Consider the following 24,855-nt stretch of genomic DNA (forward strand, 5'->3'; position numbering starts at 1 on the left):
ATGCGGCAAATTAACTTGTCACATGTTGGAGGAAGAAAAACCTGGGTTTTATTGCTCTTGCCTGAAAACAGAACAAACTCTCTTAATGTCCGTGTGCAGACTGAGTCTTTCTTGACTGAGACCCCCTCATGTGTTGCCACCTGCATTATTTTGGGCTTAATTGCAACACTTTTGTTGTTGTTTTTTGCACTTATTTGCTCTTGAGTATGTCAAATTTCCCTTGTGTGTTTTCTTTTTTCAGACTTCTGCAGTGCTCCTGAAGCCAACTTAACGGAGACTGTTCTACTGAAAGCTTTCTGAAATCATTCTTGAAATACGATGCATAATCTCTTGAGATTAAGGCAATGGCAAAATTCCAATGTAGGTTTAATTTGGCACCTTCCACTTAACTGATTCTTAGTGTATAAAAAATCCTTCAGTTAAGTACTTAAGATGACATTTAATTGGTCCTGAGCATCGTACTACTCTGTGTAAAAATCTCTGTACTCCTTAAAAACTTTAATCACTGTCTTTCAGGCAGGGTTAGACTTCTTAGGTATATAAAAGCTTTAAAGTGGGACTGACTGAGAAATTTGTTTCAAACTACACAGCTGTCCTCAGTACTTCTTCGTACTTCTTGATGAGCAAAGGGATTCTTAGTTGGAAAGAGTTTTAAAAAACTATCAGAGACAGTTGTTGCTGTTGTTTTTTTAGCTCTAATTAACTGAGGGCAAGGAAGCCCCAGTAAATAAGCAGCTGGAGGAAATGAGGAATTATCCTTGCTTCTGAGGAGACCTTTTTTAAATGTGCAAGAGGGTTAGCAGGCTCTTTTGCTGCTTTCTGTTTATCCTGCGCAGTTGTAGCTCACGAGGCTGAAACTGGAGTACCAAAGAAGTGGAGTTTATCCAAAATTGGTCGCTTGTTTAAAAGTAATATATACGTTATTGTTAGTCATTCCATGGCATTAGATCTTACAGCTACATTTCAGTTAAGTGTTCTTCTATGGGCACGTTCTCTCTCTCTTGTATTTTTTGGCAGTAGTGTTCCTTTCTAACAGTATTTTAGTGCTTAGAATTGATGGCAAGCTATATTTTATCCATGTAATGGTTAATAAGGCAAAATGTGATTATTTGAATTAATTAGAGAGCGTGTAAGAACTCTGTGTGTAATGCACTTTTGATATTCACTTTTAAATGCATGCTTATATCTATTGATTTATAAATATTTGAGGTATACTTATGCAAATTTGATAAACTAGCAATGCAAGGCATTATAGATCACTGGCAAGAGTGTTGTGGGGTGAATTCCCATTTAAGCAGTGAGTGGTGTTCATTAAATGCCTGTGCTTCAGCTGTGTATTTGGATTGTGGTATTTTTTCTTTTAAGGCTTAGCTATTAAATCCATTGTAAGAGTTGTATCTCAGCCTTTCTAAGTGATCGCTTGACTCCAATGACTGTTTGGTATGGAAGCTATAGTCAAAATATGTCTATTTAAAACAGATGTAGTCATTAGCAGGCCTTCTAAACTGTGCTTTCCAGCTCCTTCTAAGTCAAACCGTCTACAAAGCAGGTTAGGAGATAGATGATTATCGCCACTTCCCCATGCGCCAAGTCCAGCTGCTGCAGTGGCAAGGGGCTGGTGCAGTAGAAATAGGACTTGTTACTGAGTTAACGGCCAAGTTTGCTGCCATCCATGCTCCTCATTCCGTACCATTGACGCTATGTAAAAATGGAGCTAAGAATAAATATTTGTGCGTGCTCATCGATAGGCACAGTAAGGAATTTTACTCCCCCGAACACTGCCCAGGGTTCACTTTGACTGGCTATTTGTTGCATCGCGTTGCAACACTATGGACTGCTCTAGGGAAGGTCCTTTGGGCCACTGTGGTCCCAGAGAAGCTGCATGTCAGCGCCTAGGGTGAATTTAACCACAGTGTGATGAGCAGGAGGAGTGGGCTGTAATAATCTGCTGTGAGAGAGAGAAATAGCAGAGCCTGAGCAAGGCCTTGCCGGTAACAGAAAAGAAACAAGATTGTTTTCCAGACTGCCCTAACCGTGACCTTAGGATAGGGATTTCTGACTGACCCTGAGCCATGAAGCATTAAAAACGCAACAAATGATCCACTGGGCTCTCACTTCTTGACCTCCCTGCCAGCAGAGAAGCTTTTCTAGCTCTCACTGAGAGAATGATATCATTTCTATAGTTATCTTTACAGCTTTCAGACTGAGTTTCTCACCTGCTTAAAAAGAACTGTGGCAACCACTACCATTTTACTCCGGTTATTTTCTTGTTTTAGGATAGCAGTTCTTGCACTTCTGTCATTTGCTGATGGAGCAGAAGAATGTGAAGCTGGCCATCTGATTTTGGTAGTCTTTTCCTAATTTGGTATGGTAATTTGTCATTTTGTTAAGGTATACAACATGTACCCTTCTATAGGACTAGGGGAGTTACCACCATGGGATATAGGGAGTAGGCAAAAAAAGGGACAGTCTTTCACGGGGAATGGACTCAGTGGCCTACAAGCACAAAATCTTTCAGTCTCAGAGCTGTGATGTTACTGCGATCACACCCACACCCTTCCCCAGTGGCTGGCACCACAGGAGAACAGAGGCAGTAGGGATGGGGCTACTTAGATCTGGATAGAGGAGTTTGGTGCTGCTCCCAAAGTGTCTGTGTAGGTAGAGCCCTGCATCATACAAACAGGTGTTATCACCTGCAAATGGGTGTTACTGGTATGTTGCTGGTGTTACAGGTCTGGGTCTGATGTGTATGCTCCATCACTAAGTAAAGCAAACAATGTGTTCTTGAAGCCAAACGTACCACTGTGGCAGAGTTTTGGTGGTTACTCTTTTTGGGTCGCATCTGTATATATGAAGGTAGAGATTGTCAGCATCACGCTGCTGGGCGGCATGCTCCTCAGTATATTCTGGTTATTCCATGCTGCTGTAGTATAGACCACTGTAATCAGCCTCTGGATGCTCCTAAATTAAGGCAGATCATCTTTTACTTCTAAGAAACCTTCAGAACCCAGCTGCAGCCATAAAGCTGCTATCAAATGCAAGTTCAGAATTGGGGCCAATATTTTTAACAGCATGAAATTTTGTTCTAGGCCCTCTGGAAGGATCCTGTATGTGAAACATTGAACTGGAGCAAAATCAAAATTGAAGTCCCCCGTGTGGAAAAACAGGTGAGGAAAAAGTTGACTATGTTTGAGAAGAGAGATGCATCTCTCATGTTCTACAGATAGTGTCTGATAACATTAATTTGGAATAAGGTGTGTCTTTACTGTTGGCTTATGTTAACAAATGCATTATAATGTCGTGACCTCTTGTGTCTGAGTTGGCGTCTAGTCGAACATACCAGCCATATTAATCTAATCAACATAATCAGAAAATAACTTGATATTTTATGTTAGGAATTAAATCATAAACTCTGCATACTCTGTATGGGCCTGTCCTTCTAAATGTACTTTCATATTGACACTGGTGGCTTTTTGTTTGCATTACAGCAACCTGGGGGTAAACGCAAGGAAAGATCCAAGATAGGAAGGCAAATTGTTTTTGCAAACATGGCAGAGAAAGTGTGTGGAATCAAATGCCAATATTAATGCATGACATCTGCTCTCTGCTCCAGTTCCGAGTAAAGTAATCCAGTCCTAATTACACACTGCTGTGCCCTCTACCAGCTAAGGAGAATGGTGCAGCCATTCTTAGTACCGGTATATAAATTTCTTTCTGGATCTGATAGATACATTAGATGCAGGGCAGGCTTTTCATTTTTTGGCTGTCAGTTGCTTTGGGTAGCACAAAGAGAGGGGAGGAGAAAGGTTGCAGCAGGAAAAGATCAAAATCTTACAAAAAGGACTCTGCTCCTAGAATAAAAATTTTTCCTAGAGAACTTTCCCTGCAGACCTCAATCAATATTATTCTCATCTGAGTGCACGTATTATTCATTAAGAAACTTTGGCAAGATGCGGACTATACTGTATGCCTTCATTAGAGCTTCCACCTGCCTGCCTTTATCAGAAGATCTTCAGTAACTTTTATCTTCATTGAACTTGTTTCTGTCTTTGGACTGGGGAAAGAAATCTTGTAATTTCACAGGACGGGCTTATTTAAAAAAAAAAAAAAAAGAGTAAAATACCCATCTTTGGTTTGTGGATGTGTTTTCTCCTCTCACGTGTTAATGGATCGAGAAGATTATCACAATTAGATTCAGACTGAACTGGATGCTGATGAAGTCATGTCCAAAACATAGTCCAGTGCAACAGACCCTCGCTGGCTTGTGACATAGGAATAGCTGGAATTCCTCTGTTGTGTGTGCAGCAGCCATGCCGTGTGCTTTGTGTGCAGCCAACTGCTATTGTACCAGCAGCCATTTTCCTACAGAGTCAACATTTTTAGATGATATGTTGTTTGCATGATGCTGTAAAGACCTGGCAAATGTCACCCATGCCAAGTAGAGTCAGAGGGGAGCCACAAAACACGGGGGACACTGGCAGCGTCTTAGGATATTGTCATCACACTGCAATGTGAGCCTGACATTGCGTTTTATCTTTTCAGTTAATGTATTTCCACCTCTGACTATTCTGTGTCAATTCTGCCTGGTCTCTTCAGCAGCAAGACAGTGAGGAAACAATCTTTTTGAAGAAAGGCACTGGGATTTTTGGACAATGTGTTATGCACTAGTTCCATGACTGGGACCCCTGCGTGTTGCTGGAGTATAAAGAAGAACTGATAGTAACAGGTTACGAAGAGCCAGCTCTGTGGCTCTGCCTCTGTTCACCCATCTCACATCTGATTAGTCTCTGCTTGACATCAGGCTGGGAGCAATAAGCTCTGATCAGAACAGTGGATGTGGCAACAAGCCCGAGAGCTCCATGTGTCACTCCAGAACCAGACACTGTCTCACTGGATTCCTCCATAAAACAACTGAGGCAGATGTGTGGATGCCAGATTTGTCTTTCAGGTCTACCTACTGCACCCACCAAGGTAAGGAATAAAAGGCAGGGCTATGTGCCAGAAAACACTGCGGTAGCAATGAACTTTGATGTAGAGAAGGATATACAGAGAAGTCAATTATTGGTCTAAATGAAAGTGAGAGACGTTATAGAAACACTGTCACCAGAACTTACTCATAAGTTTTGGGGCATTTTTTGTTGTTTTTTTTTAGGTTTGGGGCTTTTTTAAGGCTTCTTTTCCATTTACTTTAAAGGACTCTGGAAACTCTGCACAGATAGTGCTGTATGACGAGGTGGCAGAGTCAGAGTCCATGTGTTGACTTGCTCAGAGAGGTTAGGCTAAAGGTGCATTCCTGAATTTTTGCTCAGCTTCGGTATGAATTGAAATTTTACATCACTGTTGAGAACTGATTCGCCATACAAGTGGAAGAACATGTCTCACTTGAGCCTGGGAAAGTTTCAAGAAGTAGAGAAAGGAGACGACTTCTGGAAAAGATGTATCTCCTCTAAGTATGCTTTCCCTGGAGCCCAGGGGAACCCAGCCTGCCCCAGCTCCTAGTCTGGGCCTCCTCTAAAGCCATTCACTTGGGTTCACAATTCCTCTGCCTTAGACCTGCCCTTCTCCCCAGATGTATTGGTACTGGGGAGACACTGGTTGATCTGCAAAGTGTCGAACCCAACATGATCCTCCAGTAGCTTATACTCACTCACAAAACCTTTCTGATGCCAGTTTCTTGTGTAGAAAGAAGCTTCATGGAGTTCATTGCAGCTGAGCTGTTCTGGGGGGGCAGAATCTGCCTGTTAAACTTCTTATGAAACAAGAAGCAGACTAAGGTCTTGCTACTTCTATTTTTGAAAAAATATTTTTGTTTTTAACTTTGTACTATGGAGAGCAGGAGCAAAACTTCTGAATAACTAATTTATCAGCTGTAACTTTCTCTAAATGTCGTAACAGATTGTAAAGCTTAAAGTGCCAGCCTTGCATCACAGTGGTAAAGAACTCATTCTCTAGAGGTAGTATTTTTGAAGCTTTGCCATTTTTCTTCTATCAAAGGAAATCCTTCACTTTTAACACACTATTTTCTTTTTTAAAAAATAGCCTATATTTATGAAAATATTTAACATTCATTTCACGCAAAACATGGTAACAGAATAAAGTGATTTATTTTTACAATGTATAGGCAGAGAAGTTAAGTAGATCAAGCAGGAGTTTAGATATAATTGAGGTCTGTTGATCTCAGGTATGTATTTAAGTGGTCTTTTGAACTGCAGCCCATGTTCTGTGTGAACATAACTTTTCAGAGCACTTGTGATTTTTGTCCTTTACAGGACTGCTGAATTGCGGTATAAGGTCAGGCCCATGGTCACCCTGTTCTGACACTAGCAAGGTAGGTGCAAGTGATCCTGAAATGGGTAATAACATAGAGATCTTTTGTAGCTAATCTAGTGGAGAGCTGTGCAAATTGTATTGGTTATTTGTGTGAATTCAAGAAGTAAACCCCATGTGTCTAAACTGGCAGACAAAAGTCTCATCTGCTCAGAAATCTGACTTTGGAAATAGCTGCTAAATTCACCACGGGTGCAGTGGTCTTTGGTATGGCCTGATACTGCCTTCACCGTGGGATTGACTGGCACGTGACCTAATCACCTCTCTTTTCTTTTTTTGTTTTGATTTTTTTTTTTCCCTCCTGTCAGCTGAAAGATAAAATAAAAAACATATTAACCTCCCTGATGAAGCTTTATAATTCCCAACACTGAAACATTAACCAACTCCTTAATTAAGAGAGACTGAAAGTAGAAGAATGCTTTTATGTCATTAGCTGGTTTTTGCTCCAGTCATCTGCCTCATTCAAGCATAGGATAATATGAAACCTCACGGGTCTGCTAAAGGCTTGACTTAAGTATATTGCAGACTTCCTTTGCAATTTAATAAGAACAGCACGTTGTTTGTAAAAAACTTCATTTTCTCTTGCTCGTGTTCAAGACTAGCAAAAGAAAAGTAAGAGCGGCTAGCGAGCAAGGACCTCAGGTCAGCCCCAGAGGTCTGAGCCCTAGCCCTTACTGCAGCACAGAGGTGGTTTTATTCCTGTGTGCCTCTGCCCTCCTGCACCAGGAATATCAGGAATTAGTATTAGACCAGAAGCTTTCCCAGGCAGAGCACAGCTGTTCTCTTTTATCTGTAGTTTCTGCAGTATTGAGCATGATGACTTCTCAGTACTGCCTAGACAGGGCGTGCATAAGGTACCATAATTGAATGAATAACGGTGCACGTTAATGATAAACTGGCACCTCAGCGATGGTGTTGTCTGGTCCTGCTCTGGCAGCGAGCTGCTTTAGCACTTTGTTCCAGAGAACGCAGGGTCGGGGAACTGAGGCTTATTCCCAGTCCTGCCGCTGATCTGTGTCAAGTTTTCCCAGTCACTCGTTATGGCACCCATTACCTACATAAGCGCTTCTGGAAGGAGTGATCTAGCTGTTCCTCTCTAGTGTCAAGGTACTAAAAAATAAGCGTGGTGAAATTCTTTGTATGAGATTTCCAGTCTACTGGGTGAAGGAGGCTCAAAAATTACTGAAACTCGCTCACTTCTCTGAAATGACTCGCTGAACAGATATAATTGAAAACCATGCAGAACAATGCTTCACCACACTGTAAAAAAGTCATTTACCTAAAGTGGGGACCTTCACACTGGGGTTCATGCCTTCATCTTATTAAAGCTGTAAACCTAAAAAATCCCCATAAGGGTAACTGTAGGAGTACAGCAGACTGTTCAAACCGCAGGATGTGTGTTTGGGAATGGAATGTTTTGGGGTTTGTGCTTTTTTGCATTGTTTTTCTCCCCTTGTGTGATGCTCCCTCATGTGCGTGCACATGTGCAAATTCGTCTCTTGCTTTTTCCCTCCACCTCTTTCTTTTTCATCTCCAGTGACCGCATCTCTCACAGCTCAAGTGTGAACATCACTTCTTAAGAACGATACCAAAGTCAACATCCATTTCCTCAGCTTCTTCCTGTTCTGCCTTTGGCATCCCAACAGTGACCTTGAGCTACAGTGCTTGCAGACAAACGCCTGCTACTCAGTAAGTCTGTGTTTAGATGAAATTGCATCACCCCTGTAGCAAACTTGGAATTAAGGCCCAAGAGTTGCATACTAAGATCCTGAGATTTTGGCTTTGCACCCAAAAGTCTCCTTGGCCACAGTGAAAAAAGGAATGGGCTCAAGGACCAAAAAGTACACTCAGAAATGAGTCGGTGCATGATGTTCTTCGGGGTCAGTATTTTTCAAGTGCTACTCTGTTCTTTCAGGGAAAAAAAAAGATTCATTGAGTTAGATGGACCAAGTTCCTGTGGGTGCAGTATGTGCCATACAGTGGAAATTAGACCAGAGAATTAACGGGGTTTGTTGTGTTACAAAGCTGAAGGCATTTTTATCCTTATATGTGTGTACTCACAGAAAAAATACTGCACTAATGAAACACAACTTGGCATTCCCAGTCATATTTATGCTTGCAAAGAATGAACGTAGCTCAGTAAGTTTGTCGCCAAGCAAGCTCAAGCTTAGCTATTGGGTTGGGTTTTTTTTGGTAGGGGAGAAGAGGAGGTGTTTATGGGGGTTTTCTCCCCAGTGGCTTCAAGTGATGTGTACAAGGTGTGCTGTAGGGTGGGTAGAGTTGCCAAACAAGCGAGTTTAATCACGGCTGTCTTGACATGGGTGAATGTGAGGACTGGGAATTGGGAGGGGATAGTTCCCATGAGATGATGTGCAGCATTTTCTCCCCTGAAATCTATCAAAAACTGTCTGTCTCCCCTCAAGGGCAACTAACCTGAACAAAAGTCCAAAAAAAGGCAACATGGGGGGACCTAAATAAAAGCTAATAGATGAGCTGAGCTAATATTAGTTTCCTGATATATAAAGCCAAATGGATTAATGGATCAGCTCATGCATTGCCTAAGGAAACAAAAAGAAAATCTTCAATACTTCTGTGCGTATTGAGGACATGAACAATAAAGGTCTTTAGAAAGTAAAAACCTAATTTGTGGGAATCAATTACTACTTCTTTTTTCTTGCACTTTTTTTATTTAAAGGAGGTTCACACAGAGGTAAAATTTGGGTAACACGCAAGCCAGAAGTCATGTGTCTCAGATGCTACAATGATGGTTGATCTCAGTTTGCATCAGTCTTGCCTAGGCTCTTTTTAGTGTTCCACCTTCAGCTAATGGAAATCAAGCCCATTATGGTAAATGTAGGAAGCAAGTACATTAATAGTGGGCACTGACATTAATTCAAATGGTAAACAATTCAGAACTGTTCCCAGTACATACTAGTTTATGTATCATCTTACCTGCTGCTTCAGAGGGCCGCTGCTTTCACAGGTTTTTTAAGTACAGAAGATTGTCTGCCACAGAGTTTTCTGCTTTGGTAAACAAAACTATTTGGAAATTCTGCTTTGCTCCCCATCAGTCCTATATACTTTTTTCTTTTTGGATTTGGTTGCAAACACTTTCACTCCAGAACTGCCACCATTGCAATGCCGATCTGTTCCTGACTTTAAAAAAAAAGGGGGCGGACGGGGCAAGTTTAGCCAAGGGGAGATGTGAGGAATAATCTAATGCAAAGGTAGAAAGAAAATTGAGCTTATTTATACAGTAACACGTGCGTTAGCGTAATGCCTCCCTTCCTCGGCTATACGCTCCCCCATTTTCTCTCTCACACACGTATATACACACACACTTTAACTGTGCTTTTGTGTTTTGTCAGAATTAATGAGAAAAGTTCCCTTGCCCTAGGGGTAATTAGTGTCCTTGGAGTTAAATAAGCTAATACTTAGACACCTCTGGCACAGGCAATTATGTTTGTGTATTGAATAATTGATTCAAAGAGGGGGGGAAGGGGCTGCTAATCAGATCTGAGCATAATGAATTGATTTAATTAACAGGGGAATCTGAGGGTCCCTGGGAAATGTGTGCATTTATTCAGCAGCAGGAGAGAGTGCAAAGCACATAAATTGAGAGAGCGAGCGAGCGAGAGAGGCAGGCGGCAAGTGCTTTTGCTTTCAGTGATAGGTTCACATCTTTCCTCCCTCCCACCCCCCTTCCTTTGAATATAATTTTAGATTTAGAGTGAAATCAAGAGAAAAGCACTTTAGAAGCCTGGAAAGCTCTTGCAGTAGCAACAGCAAAGGGGGGAGAGGTTGTGAGCTATCACACGCGATTACATTAGGACAATTTTTGACAGCGCAGGTTGGGAAGGGACGGAGCTGGGGAGCCAGCCCCCGATATTGTTCCTCCCTTACCTTTTTTCTCTCCCCTCCCCGCCACCTTCTTCTTTTTTAATACCTAAACTGGCACTCGAGCTGCAGCGGCGGGGCCGGGGGCGCGGCAGCCGGTGCATCAGCCCAGCTCCAGCTCTCCGGCGCCCGGCGCCGCCGTAGCTGGCCGCGGCCCCGCTCCAAACTCGCGTCCCGGGGCAGCGCCGGAGCGGCCGCGCCGCTGTCCCCCCCCGCCTGGGCAGCGCCCCGCTCCCCGGCCCGGCCCGGCCCGGCGCGGCGCCTCGCCTCCCCCGGAGCCGCTCGGCGGCGGCTGGAGGGGGAGCGCCCCAAGGAGCCGGAGCGGCGGCGGCCGCCCTCGGCGCCCGGGACAATGGTGCTGGACAAGGAGGACGGTAGGTGGGAGCGGGGACGCGGGGCCCCGCCGCCAACTCCCCCCGGGCGCCCCGGCCGCGGGAGGCGGCGGGCGGGGAGGGACGGACGGAGGGAGGGAGGGAGGGATGGGAGGGAGCTGCCCCGGTCCGGGCCGCCGCTCGCTGCGCTGCTGCCCGGCCTGTCCCGCATCGCCCCGCCGGTGCCGCGGGTAGCGGAGCCCCCCACCCGCCGCCGCACAAAGGGCTCCCGGGGCCCGGCGAGCGAGCCCGGGACGGTGCCCCCTCATCGCCCCCGGGGCCGCTCCCCCCCGCGGGCTGCCGCCGCCCCGCCGCCGTTTTAAGGCCGGGCGCTGCGGGGTCCCTCCGTGCGGCGCGGCGCGGTGCGGCGGTGACGGCGCTGGGGACACCGGCGGCGGCTTGTCCCGGCCCCGGCGAGCGCTGCGGCCAGCGGGCAAGTGCCTGACGCCTGCAGCCCTGTCGCCGGGCCGGCCATCAGGTCTGGTGGCCTTAGCGTCTGTCAGCACCGGGCCAACTTCGGTGGCATCCGAGGCTGTGGCGTGCCGAAATGCCGCCCCGCGCTCCCATTGCAGTCGGTGCTGTCTTAAGCGATTGCGTAAATGGCCATAAAATGTCTCTCTGTCGGGCTGGTGGGGGGCTTTAACTCGGAAAAGTGGATACCAGGCTAAAGAGGCCAGTGGGAGATGCTGTCCCTTGCTGTTTTTTCCCCTGTTTCTCTACCTCTTTTCCCTACCCTCTCCCCTTTTCTTTTGATCTGGAGTTTCTGCTTCAGAAAGGTGAGTGTCCTCCCGCCACGACACCGCGGAGTCAGATGGGGCACGAAGAGAAATCACGGGCTCGCTTGTGCGATCCGGCTGTGTGGGAGGGGGCCGAAGCGCTGACAACTAGAAGGTTAAATGCTCACTGCCCCAGAGAGGTGCGTGGGGAGGGAGCTTGCTGCAGACTCGTCACATGCCTCTGGGCCGAGAATCCCTCTCCCAGAGTCTTTTCTTCCTCCAATTTCTTGAAGCCCTCTGAAGTAAACTGATGTAGTGTTATTAATGGGGTCTATAAGGCTCCAGTCAAAAGCGCGTGTGTCGGAGAAGAGGGAATGAACTTATCTAACTGGTCAGCGAAAGATAACAGTAGAAAGACTTTTCTCATCCCGCACCCCCTGTGCACAAAGGTAAAAGGGTTAAGTAATGACAGAGGAATTAAGCGAGGGTAAATTCTTAGTGGTGTACGTATGTGGAACAAGGTTTGTGTTTCTCTCTGACCTCACCTTCGGGGGTGACGTGCATTGCGAGAGTCCCCTGAATTTTGCTCGACTGTCAGAGGGAAAGGGAGGAAAGGCTTTTAACGTCTCCATTAATACCCTTTGATAATAACAATAACCGGGTGATGTCTTAATCCCAGTGACTGTCTGTCAGAGGGTGCCTGCCAACCTGTATCCATTTCAATCTGATTGACGGGCTAACAGCAGGATTCTGCCTCCATCGCAGAAGCGGGAGGCACAGGTGAGCTGGGAGGAAAAACTGAGATCTGAAGAGGGTTTCCTAATAGGGGTATTTGGGTTCTTTCAAGTGTCGCAGACGTACTCATTAAACACAAGGAGCTCGGGGCCGGTGTGATGGTGATGTAAGGAAATGAAACTAGAACCGTTGATTATCCAGACAGTTCTCAACAGCCTCCTTCCAGGAGATCTCATGAGCGGCTGTATAAAAGGGAGTAATGGTGGCGATGGTACAGGTAAAGAGGAAATTAGTACAGGGTGCACTTAAAAGGGAGTAAAGTAGGAAACAAACCCCTGGTGAGAGGGATGTGGAGACCAGAGCAACAAACTGCGGGTAATGCCTGGGAATCTCCTGTGCTGTTGATGGAGTAGTTATGCTCCGGGAGAAATTATGCTCACTTTTAAAAGTGCAATGGAGAAATTGGGGACAGGAGGTGAGACTGAGAGAAGAAACTCTTTTTATGAAGAGCCTATTTTACCTTTGTACGTTTCCTTCTGCCTGATTCAAATGGGCTCCACTTGCCCGCTCATCTGTGAATGTTAAAAGGGGATGCTGGACCTGCATAGGTTACAAATGGACTAAAATGGAAGCTTTTGCTAACTAAACCAATTCCTTTTGAAATCAAGCTTGAATGAGCTTGTTAATAAAAATGGGTGTTTTACTTCCATAAATGGCTCTTTTTTATGTATTTTTTTTCCCAGGGGCTGGTCTGATTTCTACCATCTAAAAATCCTGGCAATGTGGCTAATACTCAGTTTTCCCCTAGATTTTAAGAGGCTTTGCCATGCAGGGTTTTTTTTGAGGGGATTTCTACTTTTGAGGTCTCTGTCAGCAGTGGGGGTATTCGTAGTTACTACTGCGTGGAGAAGGCAGGATTTCAGAAACGTCCCCCCCCAGAAGTCCTGGTGTGGTGCAAGGAGGACAGTTGCTGCCTAGTAGGTAGACGTTGCAACGTGCTGCTTGCTTTTGCATCCCTGAAGGCTCCTTGGCAAGCTGGGCCATGGCCATGGCCTCAGAGGCAGCCACCCCGTCTTCCAGCCCCCAGGTCGGGGCTGTAACGGTGCCTTAGGGGCGCGTGGTAGCCCTACTGTGACACCAGTATCACCCGTGAAGTCTAATAACCGCTTTGCGGCTTTGTGAGGGAAAAGCTTCTTTGGCAAACACACTCTGTGGTGCCAAGAGAAGTCGTAGAGATGCAATAATACTTTTCTGTGGTCTTTACAGATATCACTGAGGATGAAGGGGCAGACTGAAAAAATAACAACAATAATAATGGTTTTGGCTTGATGTGTTGTGGCATCACGTCAAGTTATGTCAGGGAGGTAACATCATTTTGTGTGTTTGAAGTGACATAATATAACTTGACTGATGCAACATGACTTGATATTAGAAAACACCATTTTACAGTGGAACTTCGGCAAATATCTTCCCAAAACAAATGGGAGTGAAAAAAAGTGAGAGAAGAGAGAGGGGGGGAGAAGAAGAGAAAGGCTGAGAGGGAAAAACTTCAAGGCTTGCGTTTTAGTCAGTTCCACTGCGTAAATCACTGCTGAGTTTGCTGTGGGCAAGTCAACCTACGCACTGTGCAGTGCATTTATAAATTTCAAGATAATGAGAGTTAAGATATTTCTCAAATACATAAATGTTTTGATTGCAAAGACCAGATTTCTGCTTAAAAAAAGTAAACTGACATCAGGTATCGTGATTAATTCCAACAGATTGTGTTAATTGTAGTTGACTTTAATTGCTGTACAAATGTGTTGGGGGTTAGAAAACTTTTTTTATTGTTGGTGTGTGAAATGAGTAAGCAGATAAAGTGTTTAAAAATACCCATTTGCAAAGGGAGTAATCCAGCCTCTGTGACACACTGAAGCAGTAAAGGAATAAAACGTACATTGATCCGGTACTGCGTATTTTTTTACAAGTGCGTTACGTCTGCTAGTTTGCTCTGCCACAGAAGTCAGCTGCGATAGACAGTGTCTGACTTCATTTTTATCAAAAATCTGCCTTTCTTGTAATTACCAAATAGTGTAAGCTTAAATATACCATATATTTGGGGGTGAGTTTGTCCTTTTTGAAGGCGATAGGGTTGAAAAAGCAAACAGAAAGATGGACCATTTTTGGAGTTCACTGTTTTCTAATGGAGGCAAATAGTATATTAGAAGTATTAAAATACCTCAAATCTAGAAAGCCCGTGTTCTTGTTAGTTTTTGCACTGATGCTTTTAACTTTGGGATAAAGTCCTCCTCCTTTTTAGCCTGTGATACTTCTTAAAATAAAATGATTATTTATGGTGGTTGCACTCTTATGCTAAAATACATATTCAACACTTGCAAACTAGTATCACTAGGAAACAGGAGTTGTTCGAAGTACTAGATTAAAACGGTTCAATGTAAAAGGATACATTTAACATCAAATAGGCTCAAGAACTGTTAGGATTAAGTATTCTGAATGAAGGGGGAAGGAAAAGCCACTTCAGCTGGGGATAAGGAATCTAATTAAAAATCGGTATTAAGGATATATAACTTGAGCCCGCTATCATGCTTTTTAGAGTACTGTTGTATCAGTTGTAAAGGGGAGGAAGAAGTGTCACTAAAGGAGGAATGAAATGTTTTCTCGGATTAAAAAACGAGTGAAATGGTGCTGTTGATCTTGGTAGCGGAGCATCTGATCCCGCGATCCTTACGAGCGCCATCGGAGACAACAGATGACTTGTCTGAATAAGGATTCTGAGTTGCAAGAGGAAGGATAAAAGACACGGGCCTAAAACTTGTCACTTTATATTTGGGCACTGATGACATCTCTGAAAAGTGGAGCAAACCTGTAAGGGTTTGTACCGCATTTGGTTTGTTAAATTCATTTTAATATCGACGTAGTGAAAATGGAGCTATATTCTCCAGAGTATTCCCTGAAACTAATACGTACATGTGAAAACAAACCCAAAATGTTTGTACAGAAAATTAGTATCAAGTTTTAGGTTGCAACAGATGTGTGAAATCCGTCTGCCAGTAGCAGGGCTGGTGGAACGCAGCCTGGGTCGTCCGTTCTGAGCTCCTGACCTGCCAGAAGCTACCGGCCGCTTCCAGACAAAACCCCCCGCGTTTACGGGGGAGCAAATCTGGAATAACAGCCCTGCTTTGGCCCCAGCGCGGTTATCAAGGCGAGGAGAAGAGCGCTGGGGTAAGGTGCAGCCCGCGGAGCTCCGCCGCCGGGCTTCCCCCCGCCGCGCTGCGGCCCCGGCCCCGGCCCCGGCCCCGGCAAGGAGAAGCCGGAGCCGGGGCGGGCGGTACCGGCGGGGCCGGGGCTGGGCTGCAGGTGGTGCTGCTGAGCCGGGAAGGCTGCGGCTTGCCAGGAAACCCTGGCAAGCAGAACGAGAGGGGTCCCTGGGAAATATGTGCATTTATTCAATAGCAAGTGTGCGAAGCTCACAAATTGAGAGACGGAGGCAGCAGTAGTCAGGCTTAGGTGTTCTGCCCTCTCCGAATATAATTTTAGATTTAGATTCGGCTCAAATCCAAAGGGAAAACTCTTTATGAGGTTGAAAGCTGTGTAGTTGCAACAGCCGGGGTTATGAGCTATCAAATGCAATTACATTAAAATAGATTATACTGTGTAAATTGAGCCATTTAGAAGGTGAGAACCAAAGAAACGGCTCTGATCCCCCTTCTTTCTAAATTGCAGTTTTAGTTCTTTGCAATTCTGAGGCACAAAAGTAGGTGAGACTGCTTTTGTATCTGCAAAGTGCTTTATTTCTGAGTGTAATTCTAACTGAGTGCAATCTAGGTTAAAAGCTGGACAACTGGGTAATTAGAGCTCACTTGCTGCTAAAGGACGATCAGCTGTACCGTAGCTCATTTGTGCTCCCAGAGACTTGTTCTCTTCTCCCCTGAGCGGAGGCTGCTGGAAAAGAAGCATCTGTCCCCGGACTTTTCTTGATTGCGGAGATGATGGTGCTGGACAAGGAGGACGGTAGGTGGGCTGAGATTGTGTAAGCCTGTGCTTGGTGTCTTCTGTGTGCTGCTAACATAGAAATAAATAGTTTTGAAACAGATGCGCGCTGTGCATATCAGAGTGCTCTGCTTTCAGCTTCTGATATTTTCCTCTTGTGTTGGTAAAAGCATGCTTGCTCTTTATTTATTTATTTTTTTATCTCTTCTCTGGCATGATTGAACCAGTCGAGAAGGGTTTGCCCCAGGCTCTGTTTGCTGAAGGACATAGCAGAAACAGCTTGATTTTGTTTTTTTTTTTATATCTATTTAGATTTTTCCTTATACAAGTTACTCTAATATACCCATTTTAGCCTGTTTATTTTAACAGCTTTTATTGTAAATCTAATTTTGAGATTTTCTTTCCTTTCCATTGCATGTCATTTGGGTCTCTTTAATGTGCGCCTTTAGTATCTATTTCTCACAGCTTTTCTTCATAGCTATAAACATAATGACAATAAGCTAATAAGCTGCTCTGGCAAAAAACCATTGGCTTATTCCAAGCATTTACTCCCTTCTCTAAATGGCAGAAGTGGAGGTTCATCTGGGAGGCGATTTAATGAATGAAGCCGAAGGAGAGCTTGACTTACTTTAAGGCTTCACATATACTTATTTTTTTCAAGCTGACTGGTCCTTACCAAGGATGACTAAGGGGTACAAATTGATGTAAAGAATAATAGAGTGTGTTAGTTAGTAGTTTGTAGTTAGTAGCCTTCTTTTGCACGTTGCCTACCAGGGCATGCAACTTAACTGCCCAGTCACTAGTAGTTTGTAGGACGAATGTGGTAAGTCTAATCACAACTTTTTAATGAAGTTTGTCTAAGGCTGCTTTTTGGCTTAGGTCTTCCCTGATAGCTTGTATGCTGAAAGCAAAGATTAAAATTGAGGCAGAGCAGAACACTCCATAGCCATCCAGATGGACTTCCATCGATGGTGCTGCCTCTTGCCAAAGACCTCCACCTTGGCGGCATTTTGTATATTGAAAGTGGGAACTGCATCTTAACTTTTAATGCACGTTTGTAGCTATTATCTCATTGTTTCATTTCACCTCTATAAATTGATGAAGTGTGCCGGGTAATGGGTGTGTTGCTGGATTCTCTGATCTTTTAAAATTTTTTTTTCAGAAACCTGTTTAAGTGTTTTTTAAAAAAAAATCATAGGCAGCTGTCATTTGGAAGTAGAAGAAATTACTGAATATTTGCAAGACCGTAGGCAGGACACAGCTTTTCACAAGGAGCCAAAGAGCTTGGAGAATTTGGAAGTTGAGCATTTCGGCAGTAGCATTGATTTTACTTGAATATATGTATTGCTTTTTAAAATATTTATGAGAAAAATAACTTGTAGTACAAAGTCACTTGCTTTCCTGGGTCACATTGGTGCTAATCATGTATTGTGAATAGTACTGAAAGCTGCCCAATGCTAATAAGTTGGAGCGATATGATTTTTGTTCCCCGACCCATATCTGTCTTCTGGTATTCTAAAATGGAATGAATACTGTGCTGGAGAATAATTAGGAAAGAAGGCTTGACTACTGAAAATAATGGATGGATGCTCACTTTAAACCAAGGTCTTCTACTGAAGTTTTTCTTCGCTCTCTCCCCTCCTTGGCTCCCAAAAAACGGTGAGGGGGAAATACTACCCAGTAGGTTACATCTACCATTTTGAGGTCTTTATCTCATTATCAGTTTGATTTCTAAAATTATCAATCGGGTGTATTCTTGTGTGTAGAATTTGAACCTGGTTGCTGGGATGGGATGTGTGGGTTTGTTTCATTCTGGTGTGAAGCACTTGGGAAGATGAAAAAATATGAATGGGCTTTTCACAAAGATTTTACACCTTTAAAACATGAGACCAAGCAGAAATGCATCATTATCAGTGCCTTCTCGTATGCAGATTTGATCAAATTTTGACTAAGAGTTGACCAACATGGGGTCAGTGCTTGTGTATAAGTTGTCTTGCCCCTCTGAATTTATTCTGTGCTAATTAAGTTGGCATCCTAAAACTGTGAAATAATCTTATTCAGGAAAAAAAATAAAATAAATGCTGGGCTTTATTTCTGTTGAGATCTCGTAAGTTTCTTTGTTAACACAGTAAAACTTTTAAAAAAAGAAGTAGACGTGAAGCATCTGTTACCCATCTTCCAGATCAGCTTTGCAGTTGACTGGACTGTGGATAAAAGACACACTAAGTGGTTGAGTATTGCTTATGCTGGGAAAACAAATGAAGCTAACAGGGTTTCAAAGGCTTTGAAGCAGTGTGGCTCTCAGAGGTGTTCAGTTGTTTTCTTTGGCAATATAAGTTGAAGCAAGCTAGTTTACTTTATTAGAGGCATACGGCTACTCTTCTAACCTTCCTGTGACGAAGATGAATTTGGCTGAGTGACCTTATTTCTTTCTGGACCACACGTGTTGTGCTGAGTTTGGGGTTTTTTGGGTTTTTTTCCCCCCTCTTTAGGACTCATCTCATTTAAAGGATGGCAGCATTTTCCATATTTTGTTAAATCTTCCTTTTCAATTTGTGTTTCCCTATAGAACTATGTTCTGCTATGATGGAGCAATGCAAATCAAGTAGAATAGCCCAAATTAATTCTTCACATTGGCGGCAGTATGATTGCCTGCATGGAATCAATAATGCATCATGGAGGGATCAAATTTTGGAGTATAATGTATGAATAATGCTTGACACAAAACAAAAATTCAGTCATCATAATAGCAATTAGGAAAAAGCTGCAGCTTATCCCAGCTGTAATCTCTGCTAACAATGAAGCACAGCCTGGTAATCAGCATGTATGGTATGAAATGCACTAATAGAAATCACGGCTCTTTGTTATGTGTGCGGGGGGTGAAAGTTTCCTTTTAGCTAACTTGTACTGTGTTAGCTAGACGTGGTATCCTTCAGCCAAATTACTGAGTGTGCGCGCGCTTCTAAAAACACTGATCAGCTGCGTGTGTTCGTCCCGATGCTTGCATAGACAGTAGCACCCCAAATCACGGATCCTTTGTGTTTTCAAGCAGAACTCTAATTAAATAGATGGCCAGAGCAGGCCAAGTAAATAATATATCAGAGGGCTCCATTAAACATGTAGCGGTACACAAACCTTGGTTTTTATTTCAAAAAAAATTCCATAGCTCCTTTAAAAATGAAAAGAAAAACATGGATACTCAGTGGTTGTGTGCATTGGGGTTGGAGAATGGGTCTTAGGTTGATGGGAGGTATTTAGGGCAATGAATATTAGGTAATTTGAAACTGGATTAGTAGCAGCAGTTGGGTTCCCTGTTGTGTAAGAGCCCATCTTACCCTGCACAGAAGGAAAGAAAAGCAGCATTTGGAATTAGAAAAGCAGTGAAATTGATTGTATAATGGCAGTTACAAGAATGGTGCCACAGCGCCCTAGCCAGGACAGCAGAGCTGTGGGTTGGTGTCACAAATGAGTATGCCAGCTGCCGTACAGAGGTACCTATAGATAGGTAGATGGATATCGAGAGAAATCTACCTCCAGCAAGATAGGTCCTGGCAATCTGCTTCTGTTGATAAAAATCATTACACGCGCAAAAAGAAGGCACGTACAGGTTGTACACAAACCCAATATAAATAGTGCCATATAGGAAGAAGAGCTCTTCTATGTAGTGCTGGTATCTTTTGTTTTCTTTTTAACATACCTTTCTCAAATATACCTATTGAGGAATCACGCAAAGAGAGAGAGGAGGGGAGATGGCAGGGTGGCTTTTTCCTCACATGACACGGAACTTAATTTTTCTGTTGCCTAATATCCCTGAAGCTGCCTTTCTCTTTTTTTTTTTGTTTGTTTTTTTTTTTCCTTCTCTTTATCTCCTGTGCCCCTCTGCCTTGGACCTTCTCGGTGGTGCATCGTTGGCCGGCTTCCTGTGTATAAAGAACCACTACACATCTTCCCAGACATCAGCTTATTCAAAGAATGTTTGAGTTTGTCTCCAAAGACCCTGTATTTACCTTTTTAGCTGGGTTACCTGTTGGGTTTTTGAGGGCTTGATCTTGACACGTGTGGTCTTGGTGTAATTTCAGAGGTTTGGTCTGGCTTTAGTTCACGACACGGTGTCCTTTTGTGACTCAAAAGTACAGCAGTGGATTAATATATTCATGAAGTGGAGACAGAAGGTTGTAAAAGCAGGAATCTGAATAAGGCCAGAACACACTTGGCAGCAGAATAAACCATGAGACGCAGTTTGGACAGAAAGGACCAAAAAAAATTAAAAAAATTGGATTGTTTCTCCAAAGCTGACCAAGCGTGGAGCTAAAGGTAGTCTTCCTAGAGGTGTCCCCTGCCCCTGGAAATGGCAAATACAGAGGCATGAGAGAACTATGAGATAGTAAAGTAATTGCCTAAACCTTTTCAAGAAATGGAAGGTACTGTAGTTGAAGCACTGGTAACCTAGATCTCTATTTAATGAAAACGTATCCTATGGCAAGAGGAGGGGTGAAAGAAGTTAGCAGGCCTAATAGGAGCAAACTACTTTGCATAGGTGTATTCCTGCCAGGCAATCAAATAGTTCTTAGTGTTTGCTCAGACGAGATAGCTGAAGGGTCTGGGTAGGCATCTGTATAGGATGTCATCGTTCTTCATTCCTAGACGCCAGCGACACGTGATAGTTGTCTGCTTGACATAGCAAGTGTTAAAACAGCGTAGGAACATTTTTCAGCTTGGGCAATAGGGCAAAAGAAGCAGCTGGTTCTTGGAAATTAGTTTGCTCTAATTTTGGTTTAATACAGTAGAAAGTATGCTTGATACCCTAGCAGCGGAACGTAATTTGTCTTCTTTGGAGTTAGTGTTAAATTTTATTATCGTTAATAGATACAATGTGAACATGTCAGCCTGTTTGTCACAGCCTTTCCGAAAATGCTCTCTTATGGTAGAATCTTCGGAAAAATTCCTTTTAAGAGCAGTGCATTATTAATAAAGTAATCCATTAGGTCTGGTGATAAAGGGTCACAGCAGAGTCTGAAATACGTTTCTTAAATGGTTAAGAAATTTATCATGGTTGGAGGATTAATTGATTTCATTTGGAGGCTTTCTTAAGGTTTTCAGGCTTTGTGTTTAGAGATGGTTTTACTCTCTTTGCAAATGTGCTTGCTGTTCAAAGTTTGGCTTCGCTGTCATTAGCATGAACTATTACATTTCTGCTAAAGGCAAACTGTTCTTTTAGCATTATGACTGATTGCATCTGTGAGGAGTCTTACTTAAGTAAAGAATATGAAAGTTTATGGCAAATAAGGTATTTTACTTGAAATCAATTCAAAATCAGAATAATGGTACCAAGCATTAAGTGTTGCGGTGTAAGAATAAAAAAGGCACTGCAGATGCTGCTAAATGCTGAACTATAAAACTGTAATGGGTCTATATCTTTTTAAAATTGGACAGAACTGTCATCATTTAGAATACATAGACATTGTTTTAAACCGTATAGAAATCACTGCCCCCAACTTCAATAACGTGCGTAACTGTTGCCAGGGAATGATTTATTCAGTGAATGTAGCTCCTATTCACTGAAGACTTGGGGGTGGAGGGAAGGGCGGTTTAAAATGAAAGTTGTTCCCTATTAGATTAACATAATTAAACCTATAGATGGTCTGAGAACAATTCACCGCAGCTACTGTTTTTCAATTCTCAGTATGTAAGTGTGTGTGTGTGTGTGTCTTTTCTCTGTCCTCCAACAGGATGACTTCCGAGCCCAAGTTTGCAAGCGCGATGTTGGGTGCTATCTGTGCAAACAGATGCTCGACTCTCCTTTCCAGTGAATGTTCTTGCAAACTAGTTTCTTCATACATTGCACATCAAAGCAGATAATGGATGCTGTTGTCCAAATTTGGAGGGTTTTTTAATTTCATTGAACATTTCTGAATTCTTTACGCCAGTGTTCAGAGTTCCTCGCATGCTAATCAAACTCTGAAAGGGTGATTTGGGCAGTGAAGGTAATATTTGCCTTCTTTTTAAACTATTGATTTCAACAGTTCTAGTTTTTCTTAAAGAAAAAGTGGATGATTGTTGCATATTCATGACTGAACTGCAGAGAACTTGGACCAGAATTAAACAATTAACCCTCTCGCCAATGTAAACATCCATTTGAGTGGAAGCCAGGGATGTTCCTACTTGGTTTATTATGGATCTGAGATATAGAAATGTATTCCCGAGGACTGTGTTTCTAATAAATAAAAAGGCATAATGAGAATGTAACTGGGAAGGAAGACAAAAGCAGCCATGCTTTAAATTGTTAATGATGGTGCCAGTGGCTGCAGCTTTACCACAGCTGTTTAAATTGATCAGCTAGTGAAAATGTTTTGTTTTGGCATTTCCCCTGCATGTGCAACTCTTTCGAAGGGACTTCTGGAAGCTTTTCAAAGGGGAATCATGATCTTTTTTTAAACCAGGCTTAGAACACCAGAGTTTCCAGCATTTGGAATCCAATGTTTGAGGATGCAGTTCAGTTTTTCTTTTGTAAAGTTTTTGGCTGATGAGTCATTGCTTCCCCTAAATTTCCTTTACCCCCCCTTTTTTTTTTTCTTCCTTCCTCCTCCAAAAATATTGCAAATTACTCGCTACCCCTAAGAGATGAGGCAAGAGCACACTTTCTAGCTGTCCTTTTTTCCCATCTCCTCTGTTTTCCTGGTGCTACTGAGTTTGATCAGAAGAGCAGAGAGGTGCTATGTCGATTTGCTATGCATCTTTTGGTCAAGCATCCAGTGTGAAATTGTTCTGTAAAATGTACTTTTTCAGAGGGAACTTACTACTAATTTGTTTCCTGGTTGGCTCTACCTTGCAGCTGATGTGGGTTAACCAATACCTCTTTAATGCTTGTATCGTTTCCTTCTGTTCCAGAGAGATGGGTATACATTTCAAAAGGATGCAACCCCTTGGTGTCGAGTAGGTAGGGGGGAAGCTCGCACTTTCTGTATATTGACGAGTGACGTGGTAGAGATCTACAGGTGGAGGACTGGCTTGAGTGGTGAGCCTTGGTGTGTTTTGCAGAACACCTCCTGCCTTGGGTTCCCACCTGAAAGAGCTCCTAGCAGACCTACCTGGGACCTTGTGTGAAGCCTTTTCCTGGCACTCTTGATGGCAGGTGACTCGTGGATAGGCCGTGCCTTAGATAATGTTGAGCAACCTGGTTTGTGCCTAATGTACTTGCAGTGGGGGTGGGTATTGAACGTTATTCAGAATCCATTATATATTTATCTTTATACTCCTTTGTGGAAAATGATTTCTGTAAGTACCCTGTTATGGTTATGAAAGCCCGAACCAAGCATCAGTCTCAAACCCTTTGACCTGTCTGCACAGAATGGAGATCTGCTTTGAAAAGGACTCCTTTATATCTGTTTTTACTCCATGCCCCTCCATTCATTTGCCTATACAAAGCAATAAAGGGTAAAACTAAAGTAACATAAATTGGTCTGTCTTCCTGAATCCATGTCTCGCTAATGTACCCAGATTAACTCAACTGTAAATTGTCTCCTTTGGATGTCGTGTCTTGCTAAAAGTTTCCTATATGATTCATGATTTGGATTGCTTTTAACAGCTATTGGCTAAGCAATATGGTAAATGTACAAGGTGATGCAATTGGCATTAGTGAGAGGATGCACAGGAGCATGTAATGCAGTCAATACTACATTAACTACTGATGCCCAATTACAGAAACTGGAAGAGTGGCTTTTAGGAGCATTAGGACTTGCAGAAGAGCTGAGATCACCTGCCGCTCCTTGCCTAAAAGCTTCACCCTTTATGCGCTGGGATCAAAGCAAACATTTAGTTGCTATTTTGTCATGTATAACAACGAAGGTATTTTTTCCCCCCCTTTTTTTTTTTCAAAAAGTGTCACACCGATGCTTTTAGCACATGTAAAATCCTATCTCCATATTTCAAGAATCTCCTTCCATCTCCTGGGGCAAGACTTTATTTGAATAAAAACTCTTTAACCACCCCTGTATTTACTGTTTCGCTGAAGCTTACTACTTTAGCCATTTTTTCTTTTAAAGAAATACTAAGTGCAATTTAGAGTGTCCTATTTCAGCATGTCAGACAAGGCTCCCCTTCACTCCCCCCAGCTCCTTCCCTTTTCTAATCTGTATATGATTGTTTGTGACCTCAGCTGGCTTGAAGTCTCTAGAAAGAGTGTTTTAAAATACAACCAGATACCGCATAAAACAGGATATTTGAGTGTGTGACCTCTCTGCAGGCCACGTTCAGATTAAGCACACATTGTTTCCACCATTGTTTTTAAAACCCATTTGCAGTAGATGGCAAAGGACCACATTACACTCAAAGACAGTGCATACTTCTTGATTGTGCTGAGTGTGATCACAGCTTCTAAATCTATTCTGAAAATAATGAGCAATGTCACCGCTGCATGGCAAAACTAGCAACCCACAAAGTTCCTCTGGACTTGGAGCGAGATGGGGAATTAAGCAGCTCTAAGAAAATTGAAATATTTTAATATAAAAGACAGCTGGCAGGTGGCTTATTGCTCTTGTTGCAGCATTTGTCTTTACTTCCAGCTATGATACTTGGTGTATCGCTGGTGCTTTTAATCCTGAAAGCATTTTGCCAGTATTAAGGAATTTGGGCACCCCAAGTTTGCATTCCCTTGAACTAAGGCCTGGGTATCTGGCGGGATGTGCCAGACCCCCCGTGAGGCTTGGGTGGGCTTCTGTGCAAGTTGTCCCAGACTTGTTCAGCTCTGCCTTCTCTCTGCAGCGCCCTTGCGGCCCGGCCCTGCCCGGCCCAGCAGAAGAGGAAGGTGGGATCTGCAAGGC

At 43.2% G+C, this 24,855-nt stretch overlaps 1 protein-coding gene across 2 annotated transcripts in view; it reads left to right on the forward strand.

Moving 5' to 3' along the window:
* Window positions 1–9,956: 9,956 nt before the first annotated feature.
* LMO1 (LIM domain only 1) overlaps window positions 9,957–24,855 on the forward strand; it is a 63,458-nt gene continuing 48,559 nt past the window's right edge. Inside the window, exon 1 of one of the 2 annotated variants that reach the window (XM_063332126.1) lies at window positions 9,957–10,598. In XM_063332126.1, the coding sequence (XP_063188196.1) occupies window positions 10,577–10,598 (22 nt within the window). In that variant the 5' untranslated portion in view covers window positions 9,957–10,576. Of the gene's footprint in view, window positions 10,599–15,486; window positions 16,058–24,855 lie in introns of those variants that run through there. The other variant, XM_063332125.1, reaches the window with a different exon arrangement.

Source organism: Chroicocephalus ridibundus, chromosome 4 (genome assembly GCF_963924245.1).
Source record: "Chroicocephalus ridibundus chromosome 4, bChrRid1.1, whole genome shotgun sequence".
Lineage (NCBI taxonomy): Eukaryota > Metazoa > Chordata > Aves > Charadriiformes > Laridae > Chroicocephalus > Chroicocephalus ridibundus.